Genomic DNA, 17,341 nt, shown 5'->3' with positions numbered 1-17,341 from the left:
AGCTAGGCAGCCCTAAATATGTGCGGGGTGCCTGGCCTGGGTGTGGGGGGGAGGGGAGGCACAGACCTCACTGCTCCCTTGCCCATCCTTTCCCTGGTCCTACCCCCATCTACCAACTTCATTTGGAAACTCATGACAATTTGATGTGACTTACCAATATTCACATGTTTTTTTTATTTATCAGAGTTGTAATATTTATTTATGTTATTGCTTATTTAGATCTTTTTTTAAATAATATCTATTACGATATCTTGCAATTTTTCTTTTAGAACCCGGTCACTGGACTGCTGCCTGCCAGTAAAGAACAGCAGGATGCCTGGGTGCGGGACAACGTGTACAGCATTCTGGCTGTTTGGGGTTTGGGAATGGCCTACAGGAAAAATGCTGACCGAGACGAGGACAAAGCTAAGGCATACGAATTAGAGCAGGTATAAACATTCATCTACAAAACACACCTACATACACTCTTTGTAAAAAAAAAATCTAGCTTCTAGAAGTTGTTGTCGTTTTGCTGCAATACTCGGCATGCATTTACATCTCAGGCGGATATGAAAATTATTAGAGTTGTGGCATGATTAGATGAACGGGTTTGTCACCTGAGGCACTAAACGTACTGTGTTTCCCCGAAAATAAGCCCTACCTTGAATGGCTGTGATTGGTTCATCAAACGCCGTCTCTGACTGGCTGAGCAACAGTGGTCGTGATCCAATCACAGCACTCACTTGCTGGAGGCGGGGTATTCAAAGCTCTTTACCAGAAAGAGAGTCCTGTGTCAACGCTGAGGATTACACTGTAGCCTGCCGCAGTGCCGGAGACCAGTGTGAGCGACCCAGACACCACAGGCCAGGTGAGTATAAGATCCTCCCGAAAATAAGACACTGTGCCTCTTCTGGTGCAAAATTAATATAAGACAGTGTCTTCTTTTTGGGGAAACACAGTTGTTCCACCCTTGGCCAATAAAAGGCTCTCGGAGGCTCCTTGTGTGTAGTGACCTCTTTTTCCACTGGTGTAGAGCTTGTTAACCACTAGACGCCTCTACGACGCAATCGGGGAGATTTTGCCCAGTTAACAGAGTTTGAGAGGGGGAGCATTATTGGAATGCGGGAAGCTGGATGGTCATATTGACGAATTGCCACCACCTAGCCGTTCTGATCGGACTGTTTGGAGGTGTTGGGAACAGTGGATGTGTGAGGGCACACAAGGCAACACTGCTCATGACGCCCTCAACAAACCACTAGTGGAGAGGATCATCTGACAAGCACAAGCAGCTCCAACTGTTTCATTGTCGGGAGACAGGTGGCACCATCATTACAGGCCTCTGTGTTTGTCAGAACCACTTACAGGCACTTGGCTAAAGGACATTTGGTCTCACGGTGCCCATTACGTATATTGCCTTTGATACCCATTCACCATTGCCTCCATTTACGGTAGTGTCGTGAATGATGAAACTGGACTGCTACAAAGTGGAACCATGTTGTCTTCAGTGACGAAAGCAAGTTTAGTTCGGGCACAGACTATGGCCATGCTTGTGTCGGAGACCTAGGGGTGAGCGCCTCAGTACTGCCTTCACTGCTGGTGTGATGGTCTGGGGGCCATCACATACAAATGTCGGTCACCCCTAGTAGTGGTAGGAGAGACAGTGACAGCTCAGTGATATTCCAGCAGATATGATGCTCAGGTTTATACAACAAGGGGGTCACAGGAATGCCTCCACAACATTGTTACAGTTCCGTGGCTGCCCAGTCTCCAGATTTATCACCAATAGAACATGTATGGGACCCTCTAGGACACCAGCTTCGACAGCCTACAAGTTTGCACGATCTCGATAACCTGTTCATGTTGACTGAAATGCAAGTGCACAACAAGCACAGAAAAATGGAGTAATGCTTCTCAATGTTATGCAAAATATAGACACAATTCCAGAATGCCAGAATTCTGGAATCCAGAAGTAGCATTTGTAGCGTACACACCCAAATTGTGACTTTTGGGGCTTTAGCGCTGTGCCCGGACCCTTTTTCAAAACGTGGGCGGGACCCATCTTTAGGGGGTGTGGCCACACACAGCCCTTAAGATTTATGATAATTTACACCAGAAAGTTGTTAGGTTGGCGCATGGAAATATTTCCGGATTAAATAAATGTATTAAAAGACTTTTGCCTTTTAATATATTTGTAGCTCGTAGCCAGGTGCAGGTTTACTTAGGGCTAGTTCACACATGCGTATGCGTATTTCAGTTGCATAAATACACAGCATATTTACGCGGCTGAAATGCCATGTTCCATCAGTATTTCGGCCATTCTGGGAAGTTTTTGGATGCGTATTTGCACACTGTAATACACTAGTAATAAATACACCTGTAATACGCTGCACAAATATGCCCGTGTGAATGAGCCCTTAGACCGCTGTGTGAAATGCTGATCAGATAAAGCCCTAGTGTTTTCAAGCATAATATCTACCGAAAATCACAGTGAGGACAAGAGTCAAGAGGATGAGGAGTTCTAACCACAAATAACATATAGTAATAATCCAAGTAAGAGATCTCATCTGATAACAGGCCCCAATAAAAATGGGTAGGTAAACAGTTCCTACCAATTAGGACTCACAAATTGTGTCTGTAGTAGTGTATAACCTACCCCCAATGTCCCTAAATGCGGCTCCTGAAGCTCGTTTCACGTGATTTCAGGAAAACTTTACATTATATGTTGGTATACAAACATATACTGAATGCCAGACGTAGGGCTCATGCCCACGGACGGAGCGGGATACGCCAATGGTTATACTCTGCAATAATCCCGCTGGGATAAACAAAGTCCCCGCTGGCGATTGCACTTTTTTTCCCCGCAGTCTCCATTAATACTATATTAATATCGACCTCCCGCCACAGAAAAACGCGGTAAAATAGAACATACCATGATTTTTTTTTTCCCGCGGCATAAATCCATGGCAGAGTCCTGCATGTGAGGACTGAGCTACTAGGTTTAATAGAACCTAATAGCTGCGTTATTCCGCCGCAGGGAACGCGGCATAAATCCGTTAATGGGCATTAGCCCGTATGGAGTGGTTGACAGGTTTATTTTTCAGTGCTAACTCAAAGCTGATTACAAAAATCATCATTTTTTTTATACATCTGTCAAGAAAATGTTTTTCAGCCACTGTAGCATCTATTGTACATCTGTCCGCAACTTACAACAATTACAGTTAATGCACATCTCTTGCACATTACAGAACAAAATTAGATGCAGCATTTTTATGTCTGTCTCAAAAAGGTTTTGTCATAATGACACAAAAGTGTAATTCAGAATGCCGCTGAAATGATTGGGTTTGGCAGTGATTACTATTTCTGGATGCTTTGGGTGAAAACAGACATCATAAAGAAACAAGTAATGGGTATGCACAGAGCTAAACATGTGGTATTCATATTACGTGATTGTTCTCAGTAAGGGAAATAAAGTCCTCCCGTAGATATCAAAGGCTAACAAAAAATTCATGATGATATAGTGAGCCTTCCAACCTACTCAGGGTTCTTTCTCCGGCTTAATGGAATAGATCTGAAGGTTTGTATGTGTATTTATATATGTGTGTGTGTGTATATATATATATATATATATATATATATATATATATATATATATATATAGGCACAGACATGGTGTGATTAATTTGCACTATAAACAATACCAGAACAAGATGAGTAGCCTAGTAAATACTTAATTAGTCCACTGATAAGGATTTTGAAAGTTCTATGATATCTGAATTGGTGTTAGGGGGTCACCAGGCCTGTGTGTTTGTTATCTGTTCTATAGATTTCATACTCTCCAATGATGCATTAATCCACTTCCAATGTTTATTCCAGTCTTGAGAGTGTCAAGGATGGTTATAAACGTGTACTTCCAAATTCTTCTATGAGGTTGGGATTTGAAGTTGCCTTTTAATATAGTAACTTTCATATGTTCTATACTCTACTGGCTAACACGGTACCAAACTTTTTTCTTTTCCTTATTGATATTATGTTATGTTTCCTTTTCCAGAGTGTTGTGAAGCTGATGCGTGGGGTCTTACAATGTATGCTCAGACAGGTAACTTATAATGTATTCTATATGATTAATATTATACAGAGAGTCTGGGTCTAGTATAATAAAATCAAATGAGCAATTACCTTGGAGACCTCCCTAAGTGGTGGGGATCACCAAACCCGTCCTGCACTGTAGCTTATATTTGTATCATGATGCAATATGGCTATATGTTGTAGAGGCTGCTATTACGGCTATGTATGCCAGATCAACCAAAAGAGTCCCACAGTTTCTAATGTGTGTTTGAGCCGTTACACATATATACAGCGAGCTCAGGTGTTCATGGTGGTTTCCGCCAGAGAGTATGAATACAATAGCGGAGCTCTCCTCTTGAAAATAGAAATATAGGCTGTATAGAAGCTATACACGGAGTGGAGCGTACATAAGATAGTTAAATATGATATGCGTACTACACTGGATTTCCGGACTAGTATGTGTGGCTCCTGTCATTTTAATACATTGTCAGAAATTTATTACATTCTCAAAGTAATAATAAACTATGTTTTAGGTTGACAAAGTGGAAAAATTTAAACATACGCAGAGTACAAAAGATTGTCTTCATGCAAAGTACAATACTGCTACGTGTAGCACTGTCGTAGGGGATGATCAATGGGGACATCTACAAGTCGATGCTACCTCACTGTTTCTACTGTGTCTAGCACAGATGACCGCTTCAGGTAATGTGAAAAAATATTAACACTCCAAGCAAAATTAACCTTTTCCACCCCGCGTGTTGATTTCCAACTCACCAAGTCTTATTAGCACTGCATCCTGCTGTTGTGGAGATTATCCAGGTCAATTACTCTGCTTCCGACTTCCTAGTAGTTTTTGGTAATTGGCGAGAAATCACCTGTCAGTCTGATTGTGCATCTTGTAAAACTTAGATATCACCAGCCTGATCTAAAATTTGGTGACACAACCGTGAAATTCAATTAGATACGCTTTGTATAAAAATACATTCGAACAGCTCAGCTTCTGGATGCTTTTCACATTTCTCTATGTGGATGAGCGCTGTCGCTGCAATTCCTCGGTTGACTAATGTTGGATTAGTGTGAATAAATTGGGCATATTTGCCATTCATGGATTGCGAGACAAGTGCTGGATTTTCAAGCATGCTAGACCATCAGATGATGGGTTTATATGAATAAATACTGTACCAGAAACAAGCTCATAACACAAGTGCAGCACCAGAACCAAGCTCATAACATAAATACAGCAAAGCAACCAAGCTCAGTACATAAATACAGCACCAGAACCAAGCTCATAACATAAATACAGCAGAACAACCAAGCTCAGTATATAAATACAGCACCAGAACTAAGCTCATAACATACTGTAAATGCAGCAGCAGAACCAAGCTCATAACATAAATCTAGCCATAGAACCAAGCCCATAACATAGATACTGGAGCAGAACTAAGCAATAGTGTTGCTGGGGCACTGTTAGGCTGACAGTGGCTCCTCGGGACATTAGAGAGGTGGAGACAGAGCCAGGAGGATGATGATTCATATAGCTTCACCAGACTCTGATGCACAGAAGAATATCTGGCCTACTTCCACCTGACGCTCCCCTACAAGTTGATGGCCGATACCCTGTGTGACCACATGGGTCGTGCGAAGTTAAGGTCGGCCATGCTTGTTGCAGTTGTGTGTTAACAAAGAAATGTGTAAGAATGGCTAGAAGCTCTGAGTAGAAGTCACGAGTTCAGTCATTAAGAAGGCGTATATTTGCGACTTGACTTTTTATGTCTAAATGTTAACGTATGCAATCTTGTGTACTCTAGGACTCCGCATTGTGTTCACCTTGGATGAAGTGGCCTTTATACAGAATCTTGTGTTTTATATTGAAGCTGCTTTAAAAGTTGCTGTAAGTTAATTAATTTAAAAGCTTTTAATTTTTTTTTTTTTTAATTTGAAGATGTCCGAACAGTAAGATTTTCCATGGTTTTTATCAATATGCAATCACTACTATTCTGTGTGTCTTATAGATACAGTACTTAGGCCTCCCTCACACAGGGCGTTTGCAGAAACGCAGCGTTTTTCAACGCTGCGTTACTGCAGATTCCGCCCCGTTTCAGCAGCGCTGGCATACTTTATGCCAGCGTTTTGGCTGCGTTTTCAGCTCGGCTGAAAACGCAGCCAAGAATGCTGAAAAGAAAAAAAAAAGTAATACTCACCTAGCTGCTGCAGTCCGGGTCGCAGCCGCTGGTCTCTGCCGCTGATCCGGGCTTACTCGGCACTCCCAAGTCTATTGCCGGAGGCCAGGTTTGAGAACCCCGCCTCCAGCAATAGAGTGCTGTGATTGGTTGTCGGTGCTTGCTCGATGCCCAATCACAGCCCTTCATTGACTGTCTCAGCCAATCAGAGATTGCCGGCGCTGATTGGCTGAGACAGTCAATGAAGGGCTGTGATTGGGCATCGAGCGTGCCGATAACCAATCACAGCACTCTATTGCCGGAGGCCGGGTTCTCAAACCTGCCCTCCAGCAATAGACTTGGGAGTGTTGGAGAAGCCCGAATCAGCGGCAGAGACCAGCGGCCGGGACCCGGACTGCAGCGGTTAGGTGAGTATTAACTTTCTTTTTTTCTGTCTACCTAGCTGGGGCAGATTTTCGGGGTAGGGCTTCTATTACAAGCCCTCACCCCGAAAATCGGCGAGCGGTTAACGCTGCCAAAAACGCGGCACCAAGTGTTGCCGCGTTTTCAGCAGTGCTAAAACCGCTGCCCATTCATTTCAATGGGCGACGCAGGGCTGAAAACGCCCAAAAATAGAACTTGCATCGCTGTCAAAACGCAGCGTTGCAAGGCACTGCGTTTTCAGCCCTGTGTGAGCAGCCCCATTGAAGTGAATGGGAGTGTTGTACAGCGTTTAGCGCTGGGCTGAAAAGGCAGCGCTAAACGCTGTATAAAACGCCCTGTGTGAGGGAGGCCTTAGGGTGGTTTCACATCTGTGTTGGAACTTTTGGCGGTTCCATTACAGATCTGGCGCTAAATACTGGAAGAAAAAGCACTGCATGTAGCGCTTTTTCTTCCACCTAAAAGCCAGCTGAACGGAAAGCGAACAAACCCCATTATAGTCAATGAGGTCCGTTTGGCGCTGTTCAGTTCCATCCTAAGATGGAGCAATTCGGCTACGGGAATTCTCCTTTATTGTTTCCCATACAGAGTAGGAAAGTAGAATCCTCGACGCAGGTGTAAAACCACCCTTACCCATACCCATTCACCTCTTCCCATTCTAGTTTTAGCCTCTGATAGTTGTTTTGTGTGTTGCCCTCCTCAGGATTATGGAATGTGGGAGCGAGGAGACAAAACTAATCAAGGAATTCCTGAACTCAATGCAAGCTCAGTGGGGACCGCCAAAGTAAGATGAATACTGTAGCTTATTATCAATCCAGTAGTATAAAAATGTAAATACTATGGTTATACTTATGTTTAAAATTCCTCATATAAAATGTTAGGAAGCAGCATCGAACTGAAGTATCTTGGACTCACCAAAAGAAGTGATTATGAGGGCCTACCTTCTGTGGATAGGCATGTTCACAGAAAACATTGTTATCATTGTACATGCAGGATTTATCATTAGAGAGGTTTAAAAGGATATCCAATTGGTTCCAAAGTCATCTCCAAATGGCTGTGTCTCCTACTAGACTTTTTAGGAACTGTTTTATTAGGAGTCCAATATTATGTCAGAGCTTGGGTCCATTGGAGGACTCTCTACTACTCTGGTGGGGCAGACTGACCCTGCCTGTAATGCTATATTCTGCAACTGATTGTACAGATTTGTGATCACAGGTAATCCATTGCCCAGTTATCACATATGACTAGAGTTGTGTTTAGAATCATTGCAGTTCACTTGCATAACAGATTCCTGTTGACCAACAGTGGCATCTAACATCTGATGGGTGAGTCCAAGTTCTGAGATCTCCACTGATCATTGGAACAAAAGGGATAGAAGTGCCCGTCTGAATGCTGTGCTTTGTCAACTTTTCTTGGCTCACCTCTTAAGACTAAACAGAGCAGTGTAGAGGCTTATAGAAAGTCAATGAGCCAATCACTGTCCTCTGATGAGTCAATATTCCATTTGCTGTGATTATACAGCCTTTTGCACACATAGGACAGATTTATTAAGACTGGCATTTAGTAATGTGCAGCCTGCTGTTGGAAAATGATCCAAATGGACCAAGACGGAGAGCCTGTTAACACATTTGCCGCATCCTGGGCTGTTCTTGCACCACAATCTGAAATCCACACCAGCTATGAGTTGATGTAGATTGCAGCTTTTATTTTCGCTAGGCGTAAATTATAGTTAAACTGATGGACAGTGGGCCGCCATGACCCATATTGATAAGCCTTGCTCATTTTTTTAAAAAGGGCAAAATAACAAAGTAGCAAAATTTTGAGCAAGATCCAATGTGCAAAAACTACCAACTTTTTGCTAGAAATCTGGTGCATGCCCGATATTGAATTCTCCCCATTCTTTTTGTTGATTCAGTTGGCAGCTTCTGTTTTTATAGTAGTGTATGTATTATGCCCACTTGCTCCTATCCAGATTATTGTGACTACTACCCTGTTTCCCTGAAAATAAGACATACCCTGAAAATAAGAAATAGCATGATTTTCCAGAAATTTTTAGGATGCAAAATGATTTTTCAGGCTTTTTGAGGATACATGAAATATAAGCCCTACTCCAAAATTAGGCCCTGCTAACAGTTAATTTAAAAAGTGTCCAGGCAGCTATACATGTAAAACACGGTATATAGCTGTTTAGAATTTTACTATTGTTTTATATCTTTGATTTTATACTAGTAATTAAACTGTAAGTTTACCTGAAGTTAATCGAGAAATACTTTTTATGAATATTTAAAGGCTGCTCTGGAAGCTATTGATGAACTGGACCTGTTTGGTGCTCATGGAGGTCCCAGATCAGTGATTCATGTTCTGCCCGATGACGTAGAGCATTGTCAGGTAAGAATCACACGACTGCATATGCTCTGACAAAAAAAGTATGAAGCTCTATGCCGTAGCCGTTAAGAGTTACTTCGTTGTATAATGTAACACTCTGAGGCTGGTGACAGGTTAATTATTAAGGTTATTCCTGATAAACCGAGTCAGTGCTCACATATTGACCAGTCTTTATAGGTTCCTAGAATTCATATGAGGCTGTTGTGCCCTTGAAGCTTGCCCTCCTCAATAACTGAACGGTTCAGTCATGCATATGTATCGTGGATTGCTGTTCCAATAATAGTCATGGTCTGCAAACTGGAGTCTGTGTGTAAGAATGTAACAGAAATCTGATTTACAATCTGACTATTATGCCGATTGCAAATGACGGTACTTACAAAGAGTGCTTAAACACTATGCAAATAGTAACATATATAGAACAGGGGGCTCCTGTCAGTCCCCCAATCTGAGAATTGATCATTGTGCTGGTGGGGATTCATGCCATCACATACCACCATAATAATAATATTTATTTGTATAGTGCCAACATACTCCGCAGCACTTCTGTTCTGTATTACAGAACATTTCAGCTGTTCTTGCATCTCCACCTATATTTTGCATTACCCTCTGGGTGTTTCCTCATGACTTTGCTAATATAACTGCAGTTGTAAAGAGGGGAAGCTTTGTATCAGTTCACACTGTACCCATTTGCACAGTCCATAAGAGTAGGGCATAGTGACATTTAAAGTGGTTGTCCAGGACTCTTACTATCCTCAGGATCAGTGTTGCTTACCATGAACAGCTGTTCAATAAAATTGTCCTGGTTTTCCCAAAATCATGTTTGGTTTGTCTAAACCAATTTTTGGTGGAAATTGGGGGAAAATCTATTTTTTCATAAGGCCCGCTGCAGAGGTTAGCATGCAGCCAATCAGTAGCCAGAGCGCCTTGCTGATGTCACCAAATGTGTCCTCCATGGGCAGAAATTTCACATGATCTAGCCTTATATAAAATAGGCACAGTGTAACCAGCGGCTATTTGAATTCACGATAGAGAAGCTGCATGATGTTGATATGCCTACTTGATGTACGATGTTGCAGCTGACGAGGACACCCAGAGTAAGTAGGAAGCGAACATAGATTTATTTGTGTCGACACAATTTTCTCAGAGGGAACCGTGTGTTCACAAATCTCTGAGAGTGGTTATTACATCACATACATAGCGTTATATATTGAGTAGGCAGGGTTATTAAAAGGTAACACCTATTGGTTCATCTTATCTTTAACAACAAACAAAGAAAGACGGAAGTATATTCTACTTTCACTATGCAAGTTTCATACATAAAGGGGAGGGAGATACAGGGAAAGACTGAGAGGGGGGTGAATTGGGGAATCGTTGCTGCACTCTTCTTGGTATCCAGTTACACAGTGTATATTCGGTACAATATGGGAGATTATAACATAGGAGAGGATTAGTTAGATAGCTCAACAGACTGTATCTACTTATACAGAAGGGAGAAAAACATGGATTATTTACCCTGGAAAAAAGACGTATAAGGGGCGACCAAATAACTATGTATAAATACATGAGGGGACAATACAAGGATCTCTCCCATGATCTGTTCATACCCAGGACTACGACGGTAACAAAAGGGCATGCACTACGTCTAGAAGAAAGCAGGTTTCATCACCAACATAGAAGCGGGTTCTTTACTGTAAGAGCAGTGAGACTATGGGACTCCCTGCCTGAGGATGGGGTGATGGCAAAATCCATTGAGGAGTTTAAGAGTGGACTAGATGTCTTTCTAGAGCGCTATTATATTACAGGATATAGACATTAGGGGATCAGCGGGTTTGTAGTTCCGGGTCTTACAGTCAGGTACGAACTATCAAGATTGATCCAGGGATTATTCTGACTGCCATTATAGAGTCGGAAAGGAATTTTTTCCCCCGAATGGGCCAATTGGCTTCTGCCTCTTGAGGTTTTTTGCCTTCCTCTGGATCAACAAAGGGGTTGAAACAGGCAGAACTAGATGGACATTGTCTTCATTCAGCCTAACATACCATGTTACTATGTTTTAGTCAACTATGTTTATACCAAGGGAAATTAAGAAAAAGTAAAATTAGTATGCAGTAGCTACGTTCCATTTGGTAAATATATATGTAGTAATATGCTTCAGACTTTGGGCTGATAACAGAGAAACAATAGCTTAAAAAGTCCTCGTACCACAATATAACATCTGGTTTGTTGTTAATAGGGGCAGATATTCTACAGAGCATATATTGCTGCTAGTGTGAAAGCTTGTATCCCAGGGTTATATTGGCTGGATCAAAGAAAGACGTTACACCACGTTTATATGACTAGACAACACGGGGACTGTGACTGTGGCAAAGTGAAAGTTAATTGTCAATTTCTTGTTTCAAAAGTTTCAATGTATACAGCTGCACTTCTTGTCACTTTGCAAAATGGATATTTATTGTCCTTTTTTCATATTTTAAAGTAATGTTGTTGTGTCATGATCATATACAAAGGACATACTCAGGGGAAGATCTGGATTTTCTCCTATCAGGGTGCTTTTGTTTTGTCTGGACCAGAAGTTTATGTGTTTTTCTTCTCTTTACAGTCAATCCTGAATTCTATGCTACCAAGGGCATCCACTTCAAAAGAGATTGACGCTGGTCTGTTTGCTATAATTTCGTACCCAGCATTTGCAGTAGAAGACCTAAACCTTGTTAATGCGACCAAAAATGAAATCCTTACAAAGTTACAGGTATGTTTTTTGTTCTGTGGGTCATCTGAAGTGGGCAGGAATGCAGGGGCTTAAAGTGACCCTCCAATTTTGGGACAAATGTATGTTTAGTACCATAGGCTGAGTGGGGTATATTACCTGCAGTTGTTCTTCTTTGTCACGCCTCTGTCTATTGGTTTTGAATCCTGTTTTGGGCTGTTCAAAATGGCTGATGCAATCTTCAGATTACCAAATCCCCACAGTGCATTGGTAGTGTTCGACTACTAATGCACTATATCTGCTCTTTGATTGGCCAGAGCTGTTTATGTAGCAGCACAGACCAACCGGAGAGCAGTGCACAGTGTGCACTAGGTAGATAGAATATTGCTGTAGACATCTTGGACGGCCGAACACAGGACCCGAAACCGGTGAACCAAAGAGGCAGCAGAGAGAAACTGCAGGTAATATATCCTCTCCTCCAGTCCTGGGATAGAATTTGTTCCGAAACCGGTAGGTCACTTAAACACAAACAGGAGCTACTGGGTTAAACGCTCTCATTCCACAATTGTCTGCAACCAGTGAGCACCCACTAGTGGTGTCTGTAGGTAGATAGAACTTCACTGTGGAACTCTATGGTTTGGATCTCTGCATCAAAAGATGCGAGCTCCGATTCCTACAAAGATATGTAATAGAATTAATCAGAACACAATTTTAGAGTAATTGAAACTACCTTGTGTGGCGCAGAGTGTTAAGGCAGCAGTATGTAGTCCTAAGCTCTCGCTCACGACCTGAAGGTTGCGAGTTCAGGTAGCCGGCTCAAGGCTGACTCAGCCTTCCATCCTTCAGTAAAATAAGTGTGTGTGTGTGTGTGGGGGGGGGGGGGGGGGGGGTGATAAATAAATTACCTGAAAGTGCTGTGGAATAAACAAATAACAAGTCCCTTACCTGTTAGCCCTTTACTGTTCTAGAACATTACAGATAATATGACTATTTTTTGCTGGCACTGTTGTGTACAAGGGTCAATCAGTTAGCCCTTTTTTGGGGAGGTCACTCGGCAAGCATTGATTATACAGAACACTTTGCTATTAATATATTTTTTGTTACTCTGCTTGCTTTATGTGCATGTGTTCATTATTTGCACAATATGACAGCACTATGTATGTGTTCTATATGGTGACATAAGTTATATGTCCAGTATGGCAGCCTTATACACCATAGAGTGAGAAAATGCTGTGCATCACCCACAATGCCCTTGCTCCAGTTTATCTGCAGAATTGAACCTAGCAGGTTGAAGTCTAGTTTTAGCAAGTGATACCTATTTCTGTTATTACTTGGATTTAAGAATAGATCAACACTGTCGTTGCTTTCCATTATTCGGTTTGCAGATGAAAATACATATTTTCTTCCTATGTGTGATATAGTTGCATTTAGGTGTCATGTACTTGAACATACAAACAAGTGATTTTCTATAAACTTTTGTGCTAATTATAAATGAGCTTCAGTATTTGTAGGAAAATGAATTCTGATTCAGCTGAGATAACGTGTCTAACACCCCCTCACCTCTTCTAAGCAGTGTAATTGCTTATATGTTGTATATCTTCTTACCTGTCATCTTTTATTTTCCTTTAAGGGAAGATATGGCTGTTGTCGATTTCTCCGAGATGGTTATAAAACCCCAAGAGAGGTAAGAACAATGGCAAGTAATGTTGCAGCTTGTTGGTGGTTTCTGGATGGTAAAGGTAGAATTCAGAAAAAAGTAGTAATAATAATAATAATAATAAAAGCTAAAATCAAGCCTTCATGAAAGGGCCTTATCATGAAGACAATCCTTTGCCTTATTCGCCTTATTCCTTAATAGTCATATGGATGTCATAGAGGGGAATCTGCTCTATGAGCCAGAGCAAAGAGCCACTATGTAAGAACACCGACGCTGATTTACAAAAACCATCCATGCACTGTATTTAATGGGTGGTCATGCATTCTTGAATCGCCACCATATGCACCATTTTCAATCCCCAGTCATTGTTACAAGGCTTGTATAAAGAGTCTAACATTGACTTTCAGAAAAGCTGCCTTCCAATGGGTTGGCGCTGCAGAGGTATTGTTCCATCTCCCTTATTTGCATATTACCCAGAGGAGCATGAATGGCCTTTTAAGTCTCCTCACTCACTTCTCTCCCTAAGGAGAAAAGATAGCGCTCCTGACCCAATTGTCACCATATAACACTACATTGCCTGGCTAGCAGCGGCTCTCTCCTGCAATATCAGCAGCATCAATCTGAACGGAAACTATAAGTACTCAGTGTCCTCATTCTTTACCTAGATATGTTTGAGATATTATCTTAGCCAAATGTGTATATATTCACTTTTACTTGCTTGTTTGCACACCCTTCAAAGGGATTTCTTTAAATGCAGGAGGAGATATACCTTATAGCCAATTTTCCTTAAATGTTGACAGGACCCAACTAGGTTACATTATGACTCAACAGAGCTGAAGTTATTTGAAAACATTGAATGTGAGTGGCCGGTATTCTGGACGTATCTGCTCATTGATGGGGTTTTTAATGGAGACCAAGTCCAGGTAAGAGAAAAATAAACCAAGTAGAATCACTGATCAGATTCATAGTTTTTATTATTATACAAAGATCAACACACTATTGTGACATGATCACTGCAGAGTGATGTGTACAGCTATAAAAAATTTTGACATTATCACTTTAACCCCTTAAGGACTAGGGTGTGGGTGTTTTGGTCTTAAAGGAACAGACACATTTTAGGGATTTTACTCATGTGGTGGTTTTACTGCCCTATTTTTCTTTCTTCAGCTACTTTTACAGTAGGAAGTCCTACTGTTTCCCCTAAAGTAAGTCCTGGCCGCATAAAAAACAAACAGATAAGAAAGCAATAAATCGCCTAATAGCCACTGTCCGTTCCCCATTAAATGACTCTGATTGGTTCATCGAGTGCTGCAGTGATTGGCTGAGCTGCGGGGCTCCAGAACGAATCAGAGGCAGTGTTTTCTGGAGGCGGGGTTTTTGAACCCCTAATCAGGAAGCGCTGGGGAAAAACTACAAGCTAGTGTGCCAGGAACCTACGAGGAGAAGTGCAACTGAGCAGACAGCGCCTGTTAGGTGATGCATTGTTTTTTTTTTGTTTTTTTTTAATGCAGCCAAGGCTTATTTTCAGGGTAGGGCTTATATTTCAAGCCCCCCCAATAAAACCCGCAAAAGAGCGTTAAAAAGTTGCATGACTTTGTAGCGTCACAAAATCGTTGTATCACCGCAAGAAAACACAACCATATTGCACAGAACACACATTCAACATCATCGTCACCCATGTGAAAGAGGCCTTAAGCCAATAAAGCTGAATCTGGTAATGTAACCCAGACACGGTCATTATCTATGATGGAGAGAAACCAGTGCAAAGACGTATGAGGCAGCACTATAGAGGACATTCTGTTATTGGAGGTCCTCTAGTCAACTCTGAAAGAGAATAGCTCAAAAACAACAAACCTACAAAAAAGAAAAACCCCACGCAAAAAGAATAGCTGTTTAAAATACATGGCTAAGCACTAGAGATGAGCGAGCACGCTCGCTTAAGGCAGTTACTTGAGCGAGCATCACTCTTCTTGAGTAACTGCATACTCGTCCAAGAGAATTCGGGGGGGGGGGGGCAGCGGGGGAGGAGAGAGAGATCTCTCTCACTCTCCCCCCTTCCGTCCCCCCCCCCCCCCCCCCGAATTCTCTCGGACGAGTATGCAGTTACTCGAGAAGAGTGATGCTCGCTCGAGTAAATGCCTTAACCGAGCGTGCCCGCTCATCTCTACTAAGCACATATGTTCAGCACTATTGTAATAAAGTGGTAGGGAATAATAACAGTGTCACCTCTGCAGAAGTTTTTAGCTGAGAGACCATTCCAAAATAATTGCTAGGAAAAGGAAAAACTCTCATGAAGATAATAAAAGTTTTTATCTTCAGTGATCATTAGTCTCACGATTTTAAATCTCAACCCGTTTCCCTAGTCTCCACCTACTAGTTCATAAGGGGAAAAATGGTGCTGACAGGTGTAATACAAGCTCATATATATATCCCTGTCAGAAGTAGACTGAACAATTGCAGATGTCAGAAAAGTCAAGAGTAATATTGCTTCGTATAGCAACCTACCTACTGCTAGCAAATGATAGTCAAGTCCACAGTTGATGTCTGGAGCTATGGCCTGGGTAATGCTAGCTGCACTTATTGGCGGGCTGAAACATGCTTCGGACTATCATCCAGAGGCAGACTATTTTTGAGTAGGGCTATCAGACCTAAATACTAAGACAGCTATAGATTGTTTCACCCTACATCTTGCATTATCCATTACATTTTCTTTTATATAATTGCTCATTCTAGTCTTATTGTATCTATGTTGATAAAAGTTACATTCTAGAGTGCTCCGGTGATTTTTTATTTATATAGTTGACCCTTTTCTGCCTCAGTAAATTTTATAAATTATAACCAAAAGCATTGTGACAACATCACAGTAGAGCCAAACCTATAAATGCATACACTTCTGTGAGATAATCACAATGCAGTGCAGCCTGTAAATACAGATACACAAACATTTCTGTGATTTATACTAGAGAAATGTGTAAAAATAGACAAAGAATCTCACACTATTTAACAGTCTCAAAGAAACCTTAACCTATGAATGCACAAGTCTTAGGAAAGAGAATAATTTAAAGCCCTCCTATAGGCCAGCCTCTCCAGATTTTAACTATATATAATGCAGAGATGGATTTACAAGTGCGTCCAGCTACCGTTCACTGCCTCCTCGTATCCTTATACTAATGCAATTTGTTGAATGCTAGTCAGTCGAAATTGGAATGCAACAGTTTGACAGTTTGACATATGGCTAAGCAGTGTGATCTGCAGTGCACTTGAGCCATCCTTTTCAAAACAGTATTGAACCATATCAGTATGTAAACAGTGACTTGAATTAACCACTTAGTGACAAAGCCTGTTTGCGCCTTAATGACAAAGCCGAATTTTTTAAATCTGACATGTGTCCCTTTGACATAGAATAACTTTGTAAAGGTTTTGCATATCTTTTGTTTTTTTTTAATTCTTTATTTTTATTGCATTTATTGCATTTATTTATTCGGTGAACAACTGGATTATGACTTTCAAGGTACAACATAGTTTGCATTCGGATAAACCTCAATATTAGAAAGTTAGGTAATCAGAGAACATTTTCAAAAATATGCAGTAAACATAACCTGAGGTATATTACTAGTAACCGGAACTTTCCGGTTTTCCAATAAACCCTATACTTGACTTCATACCTCTACTCGTTGTAAATTAAATTCAAAAATATCTAACGAGACCGACAGGACACATGAGGGGTACGCAGGGAAGGTTCGGGTGGAGCAAGTAGAGACACTGACTGTGGGAAAATGAGTATATGTGAGAGTGTGGGTTAGTTAGTTTGGGGGCTAAGAAGCTGTCGATATTCTTCTGAGTCTCGGAACACTGTCCAATGGTACCATGTTCTGCGAAACTTTTCTTGTGTACCTTTTAGTGCTGCAGAGAGGTCCTCCATCTCCATAATCCAATTAACTGTATTTATCC

At 41.4% G+C, this 17,341-nt stretch overlaps 1 protein-coding gene across 3 annotated transcripts in view; it reads left to right on the top strand.

Moving 5' to 3' along the window:
- PHKA2 (phosphorylase kinase regulatory subunit alpha 2) overlaps positions 1 to 17,341 on the top strand; it is a 92,198-nt gene that overhangs the window by 18,917 nt on the left and 55,940 nt on the right. For all 3 annotated transcript variants that reach the window (XM_066599833.1, XM_066599832.1, XM_066599834.1), the window contains exons 3-11: positions 270 to 428; positions 4,028 to 4,075; positions 4,578 to 4,746; positions 5,853 to 5,935; positions 7,348 to 7,428; positions 8,934 to 9,032; positions 11,629 to 11,775; positions 13,364 to 13,417; positions 14,191 to 14,313. In XM_066599833.1, the coding sequence (XP_066455930.1) occupies positions 270 to 428; positions 4,028 to 4,075; positions 4,578 to 4,746; positions 5,853 to 5,935; positions 7,348 to 7,428; positions 8,934 to 9,032; positions 11,629 to 11,775; positions 13,364 to 13,417; positions 14,191 to 14,313 (963 nt within the window). The remainder of the gene's footprint in view (positions 1 to 269; positions 429 to 4,027; positions 4,076 to 4,577; positions 4,747 to 5,852; positions 5,936 to 7,347; positions 7,429 to 8,933; positions 9,033 to 11,628; positions 11,776 to 13,363; positions 13,418 to 14,190; positions 14,314 to 17,341) is intronic.

Source organism: Eleutherodactylus coqui, chromosome 4, assembly GCF_035609145.1.
Source record: "Eleutherodactylus coqui strain aEleCoq1 chromosome 4, aEleCoq1.hap1, whole genome shotgun sequence".
NCBI lineage: Eukaryota > Metazoa > Chordata > Amphibia > Anura > Eleutherodactylidae > Eleutherodactylus > Eleutherodactylus coqui.
Note: the sequence above shows the minus strand (reverse complement) of the source record. Positions and strands in the feature narration are given on the sequence as shown.